This window comes from Mytilus californianus, unplaced genomic scaffold (genome assembly GCF_021869535.1).
Source record: "Mytilus californianus isolate M0D057914Y unplaced genomic scaffold, xbMytCali1.0.p SCAF_7, whole genome shotgun sequence".
Taxonomy (NCBI): Eukaryota; Metazoa; Mollusca; class Bivalvia; order Mytilida; family Mytilidae; genus Mytilus; species Mytilus californianus.
The window spans coordinates 52,448,880-52,468,373 of record NW_026262723.1 but is presented as its reverse complement, the minus strand read 5'-3'; the positions used below and the strand labels follow the sequence as shown (position 1 = coordinate 52,468,373).

General features: G+C 32.0%; 1 protein-coding gene across 2 annotated transcripts in view; it reads right to left on the bottom strand.

The window, feature by feature from the left end:
• The window catches only part of LOC127707635 (protein tweety homolog 2-like), a 43,442-nt gene that overhangs the window by 19,452 nt on the left and 4,496 nt on the right, over positions 1-19,494 (bottom strand). For both annotated transcript variants that reach the window (XM_052212272.1, XM_052212271.1), the window contains exons 2-9: positions 16,548-16,708; positions 12,744-12,855; positions 10,791-11,029; positions 7,488-7,583; positions 6,784-6,856; positions 3,443-3,512; positions 2,775-2,833; positions 1,503-1,595 (exon numbers count right to left, since the gene is read on the bottom strand). In XM_052212272.1, the coding sequence (XP_052068232.1) occupies positions 1,503-1,595; positions 2,775-2,833; positions 3,443-3,512; positions 6,784-6,856; positions 7,488-7,583; positions 10,791-11,029; positions 12,744-12,855; positions 16,548-16,708 (903 nt within the window). The remainder of the gene's footprint in view (positions 1-1,502; positions 1,596-2,774; positions 2,834-3,442; positions 3,513-6,783; positions 6,857-7,487; positions 7,584-10,790; positions 11,030-12,743; positions 12,856-16,547; positions 16,709-19,494) is intronic.

The window sequence follows — 19,494 nt, the reverse complement described above, 5'->3', positions numbered from 1 at the left end:
AAAAACAAATAAAATTGATGTTTTAAGACAATGTATGGTTGTTCTCTTTATACTACATCTCTTAAAATTGCTTTCATTGAAATATTTTGGTAAAAAACAACAATTTTGATTTTAAAGCATATGGCGTAAAAAATCTGAAACCATGCTATCTTTCACAACATCATAAATAATAAACTGTTAACACAGAAATATGTCTCGCCTTTTTGTTATTTTGATAATGCAAATGTTGAAATTAAAATAGCAATATTTTAACATGTAAGTTATGCAAATATTCAAAGTCAATGAACCATGGCTAAACAATCTCCATGGAAATAAGATGTGCCAATGTTAATACAATTGCATACCAAATAGCATTGACTTATCATAAGTCATTCCCTTTAAACAAACCAAAACACAAACATTAACTTGTAAACTATGTAAAAGCTTCAAAGTCAATGAACCATGATGAGAGGGTGGGGCTATATAATCTCCATGAAAATGAGACTTGCAAATGCCAATACATTTGCATACCAAATATCATTGACTTAACATTAGCGGTTCATCTTAAAACTATCTAATCACAAACTAATACATGTTAACTAAGCAAAAGTCTCAATGTCAATAGACCATGACTGAGGGGTCAGGGCCAAATAATCTCCATGGAAATGAAATATGACAATGCTTATACAACTGCATACCAAATATCATTGACCTACCACTAGTGGGTCCCCTTAAACTGACCTAATCACAAACTTATACATGGTAACTAAGCAAAAGTTTCAAAGTACATAGACCATGACTGAGGGGGTGGGGCTAAATAATCTCCATGGAAATGAGATATGCCAATGCTTATACAATTGCATACCAAATATCATTGACTTACCACTAGTGGTTCCCCTTAAACTGACCTAATCACAAACTTATACATGGTAACTAAGCAAAAGTTTCAAAGTACATAGACCATGACTGAGGGGGTGGGGCTAAATAATCTCCATGGAAATGAGATATGCCAATGCTTATACAATTGTATACCCAATATCACTGACCTACCACTAGTGGTCCCCCTTAAACTGACCTAATCACAAACTTATACATGGTAACTAAGCAAAAGTTTCAAAGTACATAGACCATGACTGAGGGGGTGGGGCTAAATAATCTCCATGGAAATGAGATATGCCAATGCTTATACAATTGCATACCCAATATCATTGACCTACCACTAGTGGTTCACCATAAACTAGACCTAATCACAAACTAATACACTGTTGATGCCGCTGCCGCAGCCGACACTGGAAACAGCATACCTATGTCTGGCTTTTTGACTCCGTCAAGGTGAGACAAAAACTCTGTTGCAACAGATTATCAACTTCACAAACAATGCTTTAATTTATGGTAAGTGACTGTATAAAGTCAACATTTATATGGTCAAGGTATTTTGAATGTGCATATAGCGCAATAGTGCAGATGCAGTATAAATTGGAATATCATAACAACTACAGTCTACATGTAGCTCTTCAACTTACTTTATGAAGTATACTTAAACTAATGCTGACATTATAAATCTTTGATAATGTTTCATTCGCTAAAGTCACAGCACTTAAAGCTTCAGAAATGTCCTGAAATGTAATAGCATACTTAAAATTACGCTACAATAAAATGACTGCATGGTACAACAAATAACCTTTTGTTCAATCTTTTAAAACTTATATATTATTAGAGTTTATAAGTTTTATATTAATTTTGTGCAATATGTTTGTCAATTTTTTACTACAAGTACTACAGTTTACTTATTCACCCTGTGTCATAGATGTACACAAATGATCTTAAACATGCTGAATGAAATATATATTTATTATCAAATCAAATTTCCATTTACTATCATTATCCCAGCTTCATTCCCTATACATTTCACTTTAAACATCTTAAGATAACAAAAAATTGTCATTTTTTTACTCGCGATTGCATTTTTCAGATATAAAACTTTAACAGTTACCTTGGGTACCATTAAAATACCTAGGAATTTTTTTTATCATGTTCACATGAAATGGATAATATCAAAAATATTTAAATTATATCAAATCATACAAAATTTTGATCATTAAACACAAACCATCAATAAGAAATTACTGAGTTCAGATGTAATTACAGAGACTTTATTGTATTTCCTCCTTCTATTGGAGATTTTTTCAAAAGTCTGCCCCAATTGCTAGACCTTTCACTTTTGGAGCATATAAAATGAATCTTCAAACTAAACTGTAAAATTTGATGGACCCAAAATTCTAGAACTTTTGATTTATATTATCTGGAAATTAAGGTCTGTCAAATTTTATGGAGTTTACATTTTATAAATTTATTTTATAATCTCCAAAAATAAATCCTTTTGGGACATATTTGAAAAGAATTAGGTCATCATAATCCTATTGGAATTGTAACTTATTTTATTTTCACTTTCAGATATTTCTGGAAATATTTTGCACCAACAAGCACATAAAAGGTAAGAATTTGTCTATAAGCAAACATTTCTAGCCATCAAGTTTCTAGCCATCAAGTGAAAGATTTTATGGCAAAATTGGGTCTCAAAGTTGTAGAAAAATTTGCTCTCAAAATGCAGCCAAGAAAAATGGCTTCAGCCTTATGAAGTCATAGGAAGGAGTCACAGCAAAAAATTAAAATAGCCTTTCAAGACCTCATAATTATTTAGACTAAGTGCTGCTTTCTACAGTTTCTATACATATTTATTGAAATATGGTAAGATAGTAAGGTAGTAATGATTTACAAGATTTTTGACAACTTACCTGAGAGTATTTGCCAGCTGCTCCATCGTCCTTACATTTTATGTATGTTTTGATTATTTCTACAAAAACAAAAGAAGGGGAATTTCCTCTTTTATAAAACATCATAATGATAAAGCACATGAGAATAATTCACAAACATGCAACAGACAATGTACATATTTGAAGATGATGGTTAAGTGATTATTGATGTCTGAGAAAATAAAGCACAAACTGTTTCCCTTAGAACACAGATGTTTCCAACAAGTATTTACAAAAAGCAGAAAGAGTGAAGTAAATATCTACACATCTACACTATACACAGTGAAGCATTCAACAATCGACAAAAAACCTTATGATACATTAAAGTTCTCATCTAATGCCTTTAACCCTATTAAATATGTGTGTAAATTTGTATTTCTAAGAAATTTTTGACCGATAATAATTATCATATTTTCAATACATTTATTAAAAAAAAAAAAACACTGACAAACAATGTGATTTCACCTTTTCTTTGTATTTCTATGATTGAAATAAATTCAATTTTGTCCTCAGTGATATGGAACAACACATTGTTTTTTAAATCTTACATTTAAATCTTACATAACAGTCTACTTTATACATATGTATGGAGAATGGTGTTCAATCCATCAAAAAATTGTATAACATTGTATGATAGCAGTAGTAATTACCTTTCTCTATTCTCTCATTGACAACATTTTCTATAAAACTTTCTGGATCCACACATAAATCTGCATTTGTCTGTAAGAAAATCATATAGATTGTTAATGATCTTGAATTTAAAGAGGTCCTTGCTGAAAGAAAAAAATCCTAATTCGTAGATGCCAACCCCTCTTTGTTGCAATCAATAAAAAAGTATTACGATTTCCGAAATTTCTGATTTTTTTCAGTAATAATATTTGTTATAAAATTCAATAATAATCATACTAACAACTAGGCACACAGTGACAAATAAAAGACTTCCTTCCTTAATTTATGACAACTGCGATTCAAAGTTGAAGAGCACGTGAGGAAAACCGACCATTGCTCTGAATGGAAGTCTTGTTCACAAATATTTGCAAAAGACATCAAACATCGTACTTGGCAGGTTCATTAATTATTCGGAATCGAACAAGAAATGGATATATCGCTTAATAATATAGATAGTCCTGAGAAACCCAAAGAATTTAATAATCTGTATCACGCTAGTGCTTATTGTAAAAAAATTATAACTAAAAATAAAGCGTCACATTTAACAAAATGATATCTAAACAGGCAACTGTTCCAGACGGGTTATGAGCAGAAATCCGTAACAAGTAGACTGTTAATCGTAACACCATAATTTTGTTCCAAAATTCGTAAAAATTACGGGTAAATCGTAACTGTTGGCATCTATGATAATTTCTTTAAATATAGTATTAATTAATATAATTACAAAATGTACATGGAAATTTTGTATTTAATTATGGGTCTAGAATCACAATTTAAAATACAAACTAGAAATTTGATGTTGATAGCAGATCTGTGTATAGTATCTATTCAATTATGCTATGAAGTACTGTCTGACCTCCTGCCATTGAACTTTTCCAGGAATAGGCCTTAATCAAGTTCTAAACAAACTGGAGTCTTTTGCCAGGACGAAAGCAATATTCATTTCAAGTTAACTTGTCTTTGTTCTGTATTTGGAGGAATGTAACTTAAGTTATGCACACTCTATTATAATCACTAAGCATTGTCACATTAACAAGATTTGTTTTATAGACCCAAAATGTCATAACTTTGTTTATCTTTTATTGTATTTTAGTGACGATATTCCAAAAGGGAGCATACTTTACAATATTAAAGTAAATGAACCATTTATAAGACATTCTGGCCACTAGCTTTCTTCAGTTTCTATGTTATCTTTCTAAACTACCAGTCACTTTTCACAGTACATTTAGATGTTAAACATTTAGATCCTTGGTAATGTATCAGGACATAATAACTAAATTTAAATTAGACATCTTGAGCATAAGATTGATAAAAGTTGATAGCATTACCATTTTAAAGGATATTTAGTATTGCTTTGACGTCTAATGGCCTTTCATGGAAGATAAGCTTTTGTTTGTGCTACAAAGGCTTAGTACATGAATAGAAGTTACATATTCCTGGAGTTATATAGGGAATTGAATGATGTTTTGTTTATAAACCTGGAAATTGATCTTGTATGATTTCACGATAGAAACTAGCCACCAATTTCCACGTTTTATATAACTCAGCTCTGACTTCCCACAGCCCCAACAATTCATAAAAAGGGCTGTCAGATGTCAGAGCAATCAAGGACTAGAGGACAGTATGCCTTAAAAGTCAATTCATAACTATTTTTTCAAATTTCAAATGATATGCTTAGCATTAGATAGAATGTAATGTAAACACATTTTCTAATTTGTGCACATCACTGCACATTTCTACAAAGTACTGTAAATTCAGAAATTTTTGCATGCACTTATTATTGCAATATTTGAACAATGGACCAAAAAGTGGATCATTAATTTTGATTTCAAGAAATGTTGCATACACTTAATGCAATCAAAATTTAAAATGTGAGTCAATATTTTTACGAAACCTATCCCAAAGCAATTTTAGCAATAACAAAAACATTGCAAAGATTTCTCAATTTGTAGTAATACACTATGAAAATAACAAGATGTTTGCAAAACAAAAATGGGTTGACTGATCGGAAAGTCAACAAGTCAATTATGATTAGTGTCCTTCAGTCCTTTGGTTTATAAGTATAAAGCAGATATGCAGATGATTTTTTTTCTTGTCAGACATTGGGTCCAGTGTGTAAGACAGTCTGGCCAGTCCTATCAACTGTTTGCCAGACCTAATTTTTTTTGAAAAAAATAATAGTTCCCTGTTGGATTAAGTTACACCTTGAAGCCTTGACACAGAGAGTGACTAGAACAACCAGATTAAGGATAAGACCATGGGAAGGTTTAATGACTGATATAACATTCGCATCTGAATCACTATTAAATGGAGGCATTTTTTTTAACCAGGTTTTGGTCCTTCCAAGAACTTTATTGGCCATGATGCAGCAACAACTGAAACTGCAAACAGTCAACTAATTACAAAGATTCCTTGTAGGACGTGAAATAAATCAGCGATTAAAACTGGTTCCCCAAATTTAGCTTAAATGGATGGAAACAGTTATTTATGTTTACCAGTTTGACCTATTTGTTTATGAATTTTTGACTTAAATTAAAGGTAAAAGATATTTGTGTGAGAGGTAATCAGGACCAATCTAAATTTCATTTTTGACAGCCCAAACAGTTTAAATATTTGCCAGTAGTTGGGTTTGACACAAAGACGCCATTTGCAAAACCCTCTAAAATTCTGCTCCCTAGGTTATACAGGGCCGACGATTAGCTGCATCTCTGATAGTTAGTTGTTTGGTTAGACAAAATTTTCCATTACTTACCACGCTACCACCTAGGTATACTCCATTCATTATCCAGGAGAGGAACAGATTACTTACCACACTACCACCTAAGTATACTCCATTCATTATCCAGGAGAGAAACAGATTACTTACCACACTACCACCTAGGTATACTCCATTCATTATCCAGGAGAGAAACAGATTACTTACCACACTACCACCTAGGTATACTCCATTCATTATCCAGGAGAGGAACAGATTACTTACCACACTACCACCTAGGTATACTCCATTCATTATCCAGGAGAGGAACAGATTACTTACCACACTACCACCTAGGTATACTCCATTCATTATCAAGGAGAGGAACAGATTACTTACCACACTACCACCTAGGTATACTCCATTCATTATCCAGGAGAGGAACAGATTACTTACCACACTACCACCTAGGTATACTCCATTCATTATCCAGGAGAGGAACAGATTACTTACCACACTACCACCTAGGTATACTCCATTCATTATCAAGGAGAGGAACAGATTACTTACCACACTACCACCTAGGTATACTTCATTCATTATCCAGGAGAGGAACAGATTACTTACCACACTACCACCTAAGTATACTCCATTCATTATCCAGGAGAGGAACAGGATAAGGAAACCAAAGGAAATGGAGCTGAAAATAGACACATATCAAAAATAAATACATTACCTCATAATGGTTTATTTCTAAGTCTGCTCTCTACTTTTGAACTCATTTCAAGCATGACTTTATTAATTCAAGGATATAAAAATAAGCTTTCATTAAACAATTTTTTTCTATTTTGTTTGTTTTTATTACAGATTCATTGTATGGTGACAAATCTTTTTTATTATTTTGTGTCGTTGTTGTCTCATTAATCTCCTTTTAAACCTATTTCATTATAAACAATTAAATAATTTGATAATTTCATTTTCAGACAAATATCAAAACTGCTAAATAGATGGATGTATAATTTTGAAGAATCTGGGTTTCTGGACCAATAACATAAGATTTTTTTGTAATATCAATTTCTTTAGTATCATATAAAAAAAAGTCGGGTTTTGTTTTGGTATCCTACAAGAACCCTTTAATTTTAATGACATTTACATTTATAAAGTTTATTTAGACAAATGCTAATTTAGTTGTTGATATAGAAACTTCGATAGAAAATGCTGTTAAAAAATAACTCTACAGATTACATGTGCTTGTTTGTTTAAATCAATTTCTATTAAATTTTTATACAAATTCTTCCATAAATGACCTGGAGATATCACCTTATACTTACGTAGCCAGGAGACATCTTGATCTTTTACAACAACCACACAATGATACCACTAATACAAACAGTATCACAGACAATACAACTACTGTTGTTGTCCATCTACAAGGAAAATCAAACTTAGTACAGGCAAAATATATCTAGTTACACATCTAATAAAATACAGGCAAAATATATCTAGTTATACATCTAATAAAATACAGGCGAAACATATCTAGTTATAGATCTAATAAAATACAGGCAAAATATATCTAGTTATAGATCTTATAAAATCTAGAATAGATCATATGCTTAAATTTAAAATGTGTTAAGTTTCCTTATTTGAATGTGAACTATATTAGAATTCATTTGAAAACACACATCAGATATAACTCAAGCACAAGTCCAATAACTTAAACTTGCAACTTACCTAAAAACTTTGTAATGTTAAATGATCTATGAAGGAAGACAAACACCATCCACAAAAACCCATATTTTAATCATTTCATATCTTAATAAATTTTTGAAGTCGAATTTTGATATTAAATACTAATACTTTTAGTTTAACTAATCTCCATATTTGAATATCAAAAATATAACAATGCAGGACCAAATGATGCATGGACTAAACAAGTCTGCAGCACAAGTTTAATGCTTAGCATGAAATATTTGCCATTGGATATTAAGCAACCAACAATCAATCAATTCAATACTGTACACTATTTTATTTAGCAGCATTTTGTCCAAGGTTATGGTTGTCTTTCTGATATTGTTTTACATCTAACCCCCCTTTTTAGCTCACCTGGCCCGAAGGGCCAAGTGAACTTTTCTCATCACTTGGCGTCCGTCGTCCGTCGTCGTCGTTAACTTTTTACATTTTGAACTTCTTCTAGAGAACCACTGAATGGAATGAAACCAAACATGGCATGAATGTTCCTTATGAGGTGCTGACCAAGTGTTGTTACTTTGAAGCCGATCCATCATCCAAGATGGCCGCCAGCGAGGGGGACTTAGTTTAACATAGGACCCTATGGGAAATACATACAAATGTCTTCTTTTAGAGAACCATTGAATGGAATGAAACCAAACATTGCATGAATGTTCCTTATGAGGTGCTGACCAAGTGTTGTTACTTTGAAGCCGATCCATCATCCAAGATGGCCGCCAGTGGAGGACTTAGTTTAACATAGGACCCTACGGGAAATATTTACAAATGTCTTCTTTTAGAGAACCACTAAATGGAATGAAACCAAACATTACATGAATGTTCCTTATGAGGTGCTGACCAAGTGTTGTTACTTTGAAGCCGATCCATCATCCAAGATGGCTGCCAGCGGGGGACTTAGTTTAACAAAGGACCCTATGGGAAATACATACAAATGTCTTCTTTTAGAGAACCACTGAATGGAATGAAACAAAACATGGCATGAATGTTCCTTATGAGGTGCTGACCAAGTGTTGTTACTTTGAAGCCGATCCATCATCCAAGATGGCCGCCAGCGGGGGACTTAGTTTAACATAGGACCCTAAGGGAAATACATATAAATGTCTTCTTTTAGAGAACCACTGAATGGAATGAAACCAAACATGGCATGAATGTTTCTTTTGAAGTGCTGACCAAGTGTTGTTACTTTGAAGCCAATCCATCATCCAAGATGGCCGCCAGTGGGGGGACAATTTTTAACAAAGGACCCTACAATACATACAAATGTCTTCTTTTAGAGAGCCACGTACTGAATATATTGAACCCAAACATGGCATGAATGTTTCTTTTTGAAGTGCTGTCAAGTGTTGTTACTTTGAAGCTGATCTTTCATCCACGATGGCTGCCAGCGGGGGACTTCCTTTAACATAAGATCCTATGGGAAATACATACAAATGCTTCTTCTAGAGGTGCACTGAATGGAATGAAACCAAACATGGCATAAATGCTTCTTATGAGGTGCTGATGAAGTGTTGCTACTTTGTTGCCGATTTACTTGTTAAAGATGGCCACCAGGATTTTTTTATTATATTACAGGACCAATATTAAACCAAATTTGGCCTCACTCATTATTAGGGTATCATAAACAATGTTATGATTTTAATCTATTTTTACATGATTTCAAAAATCAAAGTAGAATCAGGTGAGCGACACAGGCTCTTGAGAGCCTCTAGTTTAAATCAATTTTGTATTTAAATTGTGTCAAAGATCAAATTTATTCGTTCAGTGTATGTTCACTTGTTTTTGATATGTCTTTGGATTGAGTTAAGCCATTTCAATTGATATTTTATGGTGTGTCTTTCTATGTTGTGATGTTACACTATTGTTTCAGGTAAGGGTGAAGGTTGGCGCCTATTAAAACATTTAAACCCGCTGAATTTGTTTGCACCTATCCTAAGTCAGGAACCTGATGTTCAGTGGTTGTCGTTTGTTGATGTGGTTCATAAGTGTTTCTCTTTTCTCGTTTTTTTATATAAATTAGACTGTTGGTTTTCCTGTTTGAATGGTTTTACACTAGTCATTTTTGGGGCCCTTTATAGCTTGCTGTTTGGTGTGAGCCAAGGCTCCATGTTGAATGCCGTACTTTGACCTATAATGCTTTACTTTTACAAATTGTGACTTGGATGGAGAGTTGTCTCATTGGCACTCATACCACATCTTCTTATATCTAATTAGCGGCATTTACACACAAGTGGTATTATTTTTATATTCCAATGTGGTAATTAGTTATACTTTTTTATTATTTTATTATATAGAAACAGAATATCAAAACTCATTTCTATGCTACTGGTATTCGTTGGATTATCAATTTCACTGCACTTTTTTAGCATATGATATAATATGTGTATTACACACAGTTTTCAAAATGGTTGCAAGAAGATTGATGCAGAATTTGCAAGTATTGTGAAGCAAGAGGTTGTTTAAATGCACCTGGACTATTAATTGTTGATATGTGACACACTTAATTAATTAGTTTTAAGTAGCAATGCACAAACATTTAGTTGGAAGTCTGAAGTGATGGTAAAAGACAAGGAATTTTCTTGAGAGTGAAAATAAACGAGTTATTTAACATGTGAGATTTTCTGAATATATCACAATGGGAAATTCATATAAATCACCATAATCTATATAATAAATTTACTCAATTCACTAATGGGGGTAATTGGAAGATGGACATATTGTACATATACTTATGGTGAAAACTACATGATTGTATCTGTATAATTGGTTCTTTTGGGATTGAGAAGTTGTTTCACTGAAGTTTATTCCTCATCTTTCCAGTTTGGATCTGAAGTCTTAAATACATGCAGAAACTTTTGTGATCTCTTTAGCCCTATCATACCAACCTAATAAATTCCCCAGTGGTTGTATTGTCAGATATAAAATCCAGGTTGACATCAGGTGTTCTATCTAATAAATTTTTTATATCTGTCTTGGCTTTTGTAGACTGGTCTAACATGTCTTTGGTAAAGGCGCCTATCTGTGTCTTTACTGTTTGGTTCAATATTATGTCCAGTAGAACCCTTTCCAATTCTGGAATAGTTCTGTCTGCTAGATTTGTAGCAATACCATGCATTCTATTAATCTACAAAATATCATCTTTACCATGTTTGCTTATAACTTTATAATTTATCAAAAATTTGTATTGGTGAAAAAGGGCCTCTGTGGCTGAGTGGTATAAGAAGTCGAACTATTGTATCACTAGCCTGTCAAACACTGAGGTTGTGAGTTTGAATACGGTCGACTCCAATATTAATCTTAATTGACTAGAATTATCAGTTTTTCCTATCAAAGGTCGGTGGTTCTCTCAGAGCACTCCGACTTCCTCCACCAAAAAGAAAAACTGACCGCCACAAAATAGCACAATAGTGCTGAAATTGGTGTTAAACACCAATCAATCAATCAATCAATCAATATTTGTGAAAATCTTTCCTTGAAATGTTAACAAATAAGAATTTGATTGACATTTCTCCCTAGTCAATGACTCAAATGCAGAAGACAATGCAAACACTAGTTAGATTATTGGTCAACATATCCTTAATTTTTGTGAAAATTTTAAATCAAACAAACTTACTTCTAATTCCTGGCTTTTTGAATTTATAATAATTTTTACATGGGTCACCTCCTTAAATTCTAGGATTAGTAATTGTTTTCTTATGACATTATTATAATTATCCTTACTATACTAAATCAACATTAACAGATTTGAGAAATAAAAAGAAATTGTATTGATTTTCAGCTTTATGTATTTTGTGTTCAAAAAGCAAATTTGAGTTACTTCCCCTTATTCATTGCTATCACTGATTTGATTAGTAGCATTCATACTGTAAATAAAAAAGTGTATCCTTTCAATACCAAAACAGAAATGCAGTTGTGACTTGGTCACATGATACACCCTTACAGCATACTGTGGATTCATTTATTTTCGTGGGTATCAATTTTCGTGGATATAGAAAAAAAGACGTTTCGTGGTATACGTAAATTCGTGGATCGCTGATTACAAAAAAAAAAATCAGCTACGTAAATCGTGGATTTCTTTTTGATTTTGGAGATCATATAACCTCCTTGGTTTGATCAATAATAAAACAAATAAAAAAGAAGGAATTCATTGAACAAGTTTTGAATTGTCAAAATCCTCGCTTGGTCATTCTAGGTTAAAGTGTTCATTGAAAACTTCTTTTACAATAATGGACAGAGACAACTAATTATTTGTTTGTTTTACAATTTAAAGATTCTTGTCGGAATTTCATCAGGCATTCAAAATTCTATGATTGAAAGCTCAGTTCCCTAATCACGATGTAATAAACAGTCATATAAGTAAAAGGTGTGAAAATAAATGTTCCTGTCATAAACAATATTACCTACGGGCAATAACCCCGTACTTAATCCTATTGATTTTTAATCACCAGTAAACCAAACTATGACACGGTAATTAACAACTTGCAGTTATTTTCCATGAACAGTTTTAATCAATTTTAAAAAGTAAATTATCACTGATATTCGTTATATTAATTGTTGATTTAATCAAAATACTTGTATCTTCTTTCAATAAAAACACGTGTTATGTTACAATGTTTATCGCTAATCAACACTATACTAGAACTGCATAACATAACCGGAAATAAACATCCGACTCCATACACATTTCTCGGGATTATTCTTCGTTGAATTCTTAAATTTGTGGTTCGCTGTGACCCACGAAACCCACGAAAATTGCTAAACCACGAATAAAAATGAATCCACAGTATTGTAGCCTTTTCAAAATATCTATATATATTCAACTATCAGTTGACACTTACAGTTTTGAGAGCTTCTGTCAATGTTTTATTTACATCTTTAACTGCATCATTAAAGTCGTTGACTCCATCATCAGTCTTTTCATTTCCATACAAACCAATAGCAGCTGCAGCTCTAAAATTTTAAAGCATATAAAGAGCCATCAATCTACCAAGGGTTACTGTAACTGGATAAGGAATATTTGAAATAGTAAATACTAACATGATATGATTAATTTGGGTTCATTATGTTCATAAATGACACTCTAATAAAAAAGACAACAGACATATGATATGACAGACAGAAACTTTTAACATAAGGCATCTGCATACAAAATATGAAGCCTCCAGGTCTTCTACCTTCCGAAATATAAAGCTTAATACAAATAGTTTATGCCAACGCCAGATCGTAATCCCTATGTCTCACATTCTACGTCTTTTGTTGCAGAAGAGACGAAAAGCTGTAATGATCACAAAGATTACTAATCAAACTTTTTTGGCAAGCAGCATATCCATTTTTTCTTTTAAATTCAACTATTTCAAGTGGATAAATATCATTATAAACAGGGTACTGTAGAAGAATTTATTTATACATATGTATTTGTATTCTTTGGATCTTCATTCAGTTCACTGTCATCTATTTTACAAATACAACCTCCCCCCCCTCAAATGCTATCGTAAGGCTTTTATATGCACTTTTGGTATTGAATCATTCAATATAGGTAAAACAATATAAAAATAAAGAGATGTGGTATGATTGCCTATGAGACAACTATCCACCAAAGTTCAAATAAAATGGATGTAAGCAATAATCAACAATGAGAAAAACCCATACCATATAGTCGGCTAAAAAAGGCCCAGACATGAAAAATATGAAATAATTCAATTGAAAAATCTAACAGCCTAACTCATAACAAAACAATTTACGAACAACAAATATGACAGACATGAACCAATGACAACCACTGAACTACAGGCTCCTGACTTGGGACAGGCACATAAAGAATGTGGTGGGGTTAAACATGTTTGTGAGCGCTCAAGTCAGTTCTATGCGACTGTCATACAAGTGAGAAGTTAAGCTAGCTATAAAACTACGTTTAATCCATCATTTTCTACATAAGGAAATGCCTGTACCAAGTCAGGAATATGACAGTTGTTTTCCATTCGTCTGATGTGTTTAAGCTTTTTGATTAAGCCATTTGATAAAAGACTTTCCATTTTGAATTTTCCTTGGAGTTTGGTATTTTTTGTTATTTTACTTTTTACAATAAAAAAGAGTTCCTACCTATGTACCCTATTTTTTGCCAGGAGGAAACCCTAAGCACACACTTTGTTTGTTAGGCATAACAATTTAATCAGTAAAATTTTGAATATGCAACTGAGTGTGTATTTAAAGCATGCATGAATGCCCCAAAAATGTGAGCTTTTGTGTGGTCTGTTTGATAGTACATCAGTATTTGTCACCGACATACAATGTATAGTAACTGGAAAATCAATATACCAGTATGTTTTACCAATTGTTAATGACCTCTTACAATGTTGTTTTAGACTGCAGTTTTAAAAACTGCTATTAATACGGAAGTACACTGTTAATTAGGTATCATAATAACACAAATGATCAGATCCATCAATGATATCCAACTAGCTTCAAGTGTACTGCAAATATTCAGAAAATTGATGCAAGACAACATTTCTGCAGTGATGAGTTTGACAAACCTTATCTTGTTCCTCATTGAATTTTAAGCCTCATATCGTTTTACTTCTACTTGTCTGGGTTTGATGATAGGGAGTTTGGGGTAGGGGTAGATGAAATCAAAATTCTTTGAATATCTCATTATACCTGCAATATGGTCATGTTCTTTGGCATTATCTGGTATATTTTTACCTGTACCTGTGTTCTTGTTGCCCATAATAATTTTCATTGCTTATAAGTTCAAGTACTTTTACTAAACTGACTTTTAATTTATGTTCCTCTACAACAAATGTATGTTCCTTTTGTTAATCAACTGATGGAACATTAGAATGGGGAAAGTTTAGTCCTAAAAATTACTTTAAACCACCATATATTGATGAGTCTTTATGTTTTTGGTTTTCTTTTGTCATTTAAGGACTTTGGTGTTGATGACATAATACATGTATAAATTTGCAACCATTCCACATCTCCTTGTTGCAATTAAATCACATCTCTTTATTGTAATCCTCTCCTTGTTGCAATCAGACCACATCTCTTTAATGTAATCATCTCCTTATTGCAATCATACCACATCTCTTTATTGTAATCATCTCCTTATTGCAATCATACCACATCTCCTTATTGTAATCATACCTCATCTCCTTATTGTAATCATACCACATCTCCTTATTGTAATCATACCACATCTCCTTATTGTAATCATACCACATCTCCTAATTGTAATCATATTACATCGCCTTATTGTAAGCATACCACATCTCCTGATTGTAATCATACCACATCTCCTTTACTCATACCACACCTCCTTATTGTAATCAAACAACATCTCCTTTACTCATACCACATCTCATTATTGTAATCATACCACATCTCCTTATTGTAATCATACCAAATCTCCTTATTGTAATCATACCAAATCTCCTTATTGTAATCATACCACATCTCCTTATTGTAATCATACCATATATCCTTATTGTAATCATACCACATCTCATTATTGTAATAATACCACATCTCCTTATCATGCTTATTGTAATCATACCACATCTCCTTCATGTTATCATACCACATCTTTGTATTGTAATCATACCACATCTCCTTCTTGTAATCATACCACATCTCCTGATTGTAATCATACCACATCTCCTTTACTCATACCACATCTCCTTATTGTAATCAAACAACATCTCCTTTACTCATACCACATCTCATTATTGTAATCATACCACATCTCCTTATTGTAATCATACCAAATCTCCTTATTGTAATCATACCAAATCTCCTTATTGTAATCATACCACATCTCCTGATTGTAATCATACCATATATCCTTATTGTAATCATACCACATCTCATTATTGTAATAATACCACATCTCCTTATCATGCTTATTGTAATCATACCACATCTCCTTAATGTTATCATACCACATCTTTGTATTGTAATCATACCACATCTCCTTCTTGTAATCATACCACATTTCCTTATTGTAATCATACCACATCTCCTTATTGTAATCATACCACATCTCCTTGTTGCAATTAAATCACATCTCTTTATTGTAATCATCTCCTTATTGCAATCATACCACATCTCTTTATTGTAATCATCTCCTTATTGCAATCATACCACATCTCTTTATTGTAATCATCTCTTTATTGCAATCAAACCACATCCCTTTATTGTAATCATCTCCTTATTGCAATCATACCACATCTCCTTATTGTAATCATACCACATCTCCTTATTGTAATCATACCACATCTTCTTATTGTAATCATACCACATCTCCTTATTGTAATCATACCACATCTCCTTATTGTAATCATACCACATCTCCTTATTGTAATCATACAACATCTACTTATCTAAATCATACAAAATTTACTTATCTAAATCATACAACATCTCCTTATTCAAATCATACATCTCCTTATTCAAATCCTATAACATCTCCCTATCTAAATCATACAACATCTCCTTATTGTAATCATACAACATGATGGCTGAAATCTCCTTGTTGAAATCATCTTTATTTTTATAAAAACCAAATCCTGTAACTCACCAACAATCAATCACTGAGAGGTGGAGGCGTAAAAGTTTTATATCAATCAAAAAGGATAGAAAAAACTTACATGGCCACAAATATAATGATTCCAATGATACCAGCTGGACAACATGACTTCACTCTTTTCTGTGGTCTCTCTTTTTTGCATTGGTAACATGTACAACATAAACTGATTATCAAGAACAGCACAAACAGCACTACTGGTAATATGGCTAGGAATATGATTGACTGTAACATATAAAATAAAATTTTCAATAAAATTAAAATTTGAAAACTGGCATAAATTTTGTATTTGTATACCTGTATATCATTTTCAAGGTTTATTATTTTACTCTGACTGACATCTTTTTTGCTTTAATTGATATAATAACCTTTAGCAAAACAATCACTTATGGTCTGTAACATGAAATATTTTCTGTTAAGATGCTAAATAATAAAAGGTAAATATAATATTCAATTCAATGACACACAAACTCGAAATATATATAAAACTTACAAATATAGACTACAATCTGTTCCTACTTATTTAAATTCGGACATAAGGTTAAAGACCTTTAAGATAGTTTAAGTCGGTCAGAAGTGTAAATCAATGTAAAATGTGGCAATAACTTCAGTTAAATCATTGTAAAATGTGTCAATAACTTTAGTTGAGTAAATGTAAAATGTGTCAATCATTAGAGATCATCTTCACTAATATCCACCTACACACACTATTAAGTTCACTCCTGTTCCATACACACCATAGCTATATATAGGCAGCCCACTCCTGATCACTCAAATTTTTAGTTAAATCATATAAAGTATTTTATACAATTGAAGCTTGAATACATTTTTCTATTGTCAAAATCCAGCCATGGCAATAATTCTAAAATTAAATGTGTTAATCATTATTACACTTCATTGTTTCAGTGTCTCAGTTTTTAACAAGAAAAAAAAACGTGTACACTTGTATGAAAGAAAAGAAAAATGGATAACAGAGCTGAAAAAAGAAGTTTGATGTGTCTGTATGCCTAGATACCAATGTCGACTGTGATCATGAGATAATTAGCAATAACATTAACACCTGAAAATAAATCTATAGTAGCATGACTTTTAAATCTAATAGAAATGTGTCTATAGGTCTATAGGTCACAGAAAAATACATAGTTATATCACACAAATATCTAATTTCTTCAAACTGTTATTTAAGTCTTTCGTAAAAGTACTTTTGAGAAATTACTAATAAATTCAAACTGTCAAAAAAGAAAAAAAAGTTTAACCCAACACAATCCTATTCAGAAATAAAGGGGCAAAATATTATTGATATATATTAAGAATAAATAAAAAATCCTTCTTATATACAATCATACAGTGACTACTTACAAATTTAGCAAGTGAATAATAATAGATGAAATATGGTTTTAAAAACAAGAGGGATCTTCAATCTCATCAAAGGGTGACAGCCCAGGGGTAAGATGTAATAATTTCCTAGATAATCTACTTACTGTGAATTCATTATTATTTGTTGGATACCAATTTTTGTGGATTTCATGGGTACAGGTTAATTACAAATTTCAGTGTTCAACGAATTGCAAATTATTGATAGGCTTGTATGCAGACTTTGCCAAAAACCATGAAATCAAATATCCATGAAAGTATCAATTTTCCTCAATACACGATAGTTTGTACCCATGAAAATATATTAATCCACAGTATTGTTATTTTTCTAGGCAATGTCATTGTCATTGGCTTATGACAATATTGTGTTCTCTATACTTTACTGGACAGAGAAAAACCCATATTCGTTGAGTAGCTTGAAATGGAAAATGTGCACCCAAAAAGATCAATTTTTTAAATTAATAAGAAAGTAGAAATAATTATTTCAACTAAATAATAAACTAGATTTCTTTTTAATGGGCCAACTTGGATGTTTCTTGTAAAAAATTCCCTTTCAGGAAATTTTTGTTTTAATCATTTGTAAAAATGTTGTACATGTAGTACTAAGGTATGACTGATGCAAGTCTATTAAATTTAAAAAGCCTGAATTTTATTGCATGGTAGAAAATCCCAGGAAAAGTGCTTATTCACATGATACACCTAAATTAATTGTTTATGGTTAGCTACAATGTACTTAAGTGTACATGGTGTAAAGATTTATTCAGTGTGTATTTTAATTCACTGCAAGCAAGGTTTCCTTTTTTTTTTTTAATAACAGAATGACAACAATTTGCATCATGAGGATTCTGAGTAGATTGCAAATTTCTTTTTTTGAAACGCAGTACTGATTGAAATAAAAAAACAGATTTTTAAAATATTTTATCTCTATCATTTATTACAACATAATTAAAAATGTTTTAAAACCGGACAAAACACTTACATGTAACTCTAAAATAACTGTATAATAGGTACACTTGTACATGTAACAAACACTCATATATATTATTGTTGAACTAAAGTCATTATGGTGCTTCAAATTCGACAAAAAGATGAATAATGATGTTTTACATTGAACTGAAATGCTAATCTTTTATGAAACATCATCATGATCATCATGTGTGCAAAGAATTTTTTGAAAAGAAAAACTTTTAATTAATCCAAATCTACTGCTATTAAATCATTGTCTTCCCATACTTTAATTCGCTGTTTAATAACGACTTCACTTGTAACAAATCCAGCAATCACATTGTGTAAATGTGAAGGGAAAAACTGGGATTAAAAAAAGGAAAAAAAGGAAAAAAAAATCCCTCCCCGAAATTTTTTGAACCCCCTTATGATTCATCACCCCCAAACTCAATCCCAACCTTCCCTTTGTGGTATGGTACCTTGCAGTACAATTTCAGAGAGATCCATACACTTGAACACAAGTTATTGTCTGCAAACTAGAAAAATGCTTGTTTTTTGGCCCCTTTTTGGCCCCAAATTCCTAAACGTTTTGGGCAATTACCCCCAAACTCAAACCCAGCTTTCCCTTTGTGATATGGAACCTTATAGTACAATTTCATAAAGATCCATACACTTACACACAAGTTATTGTC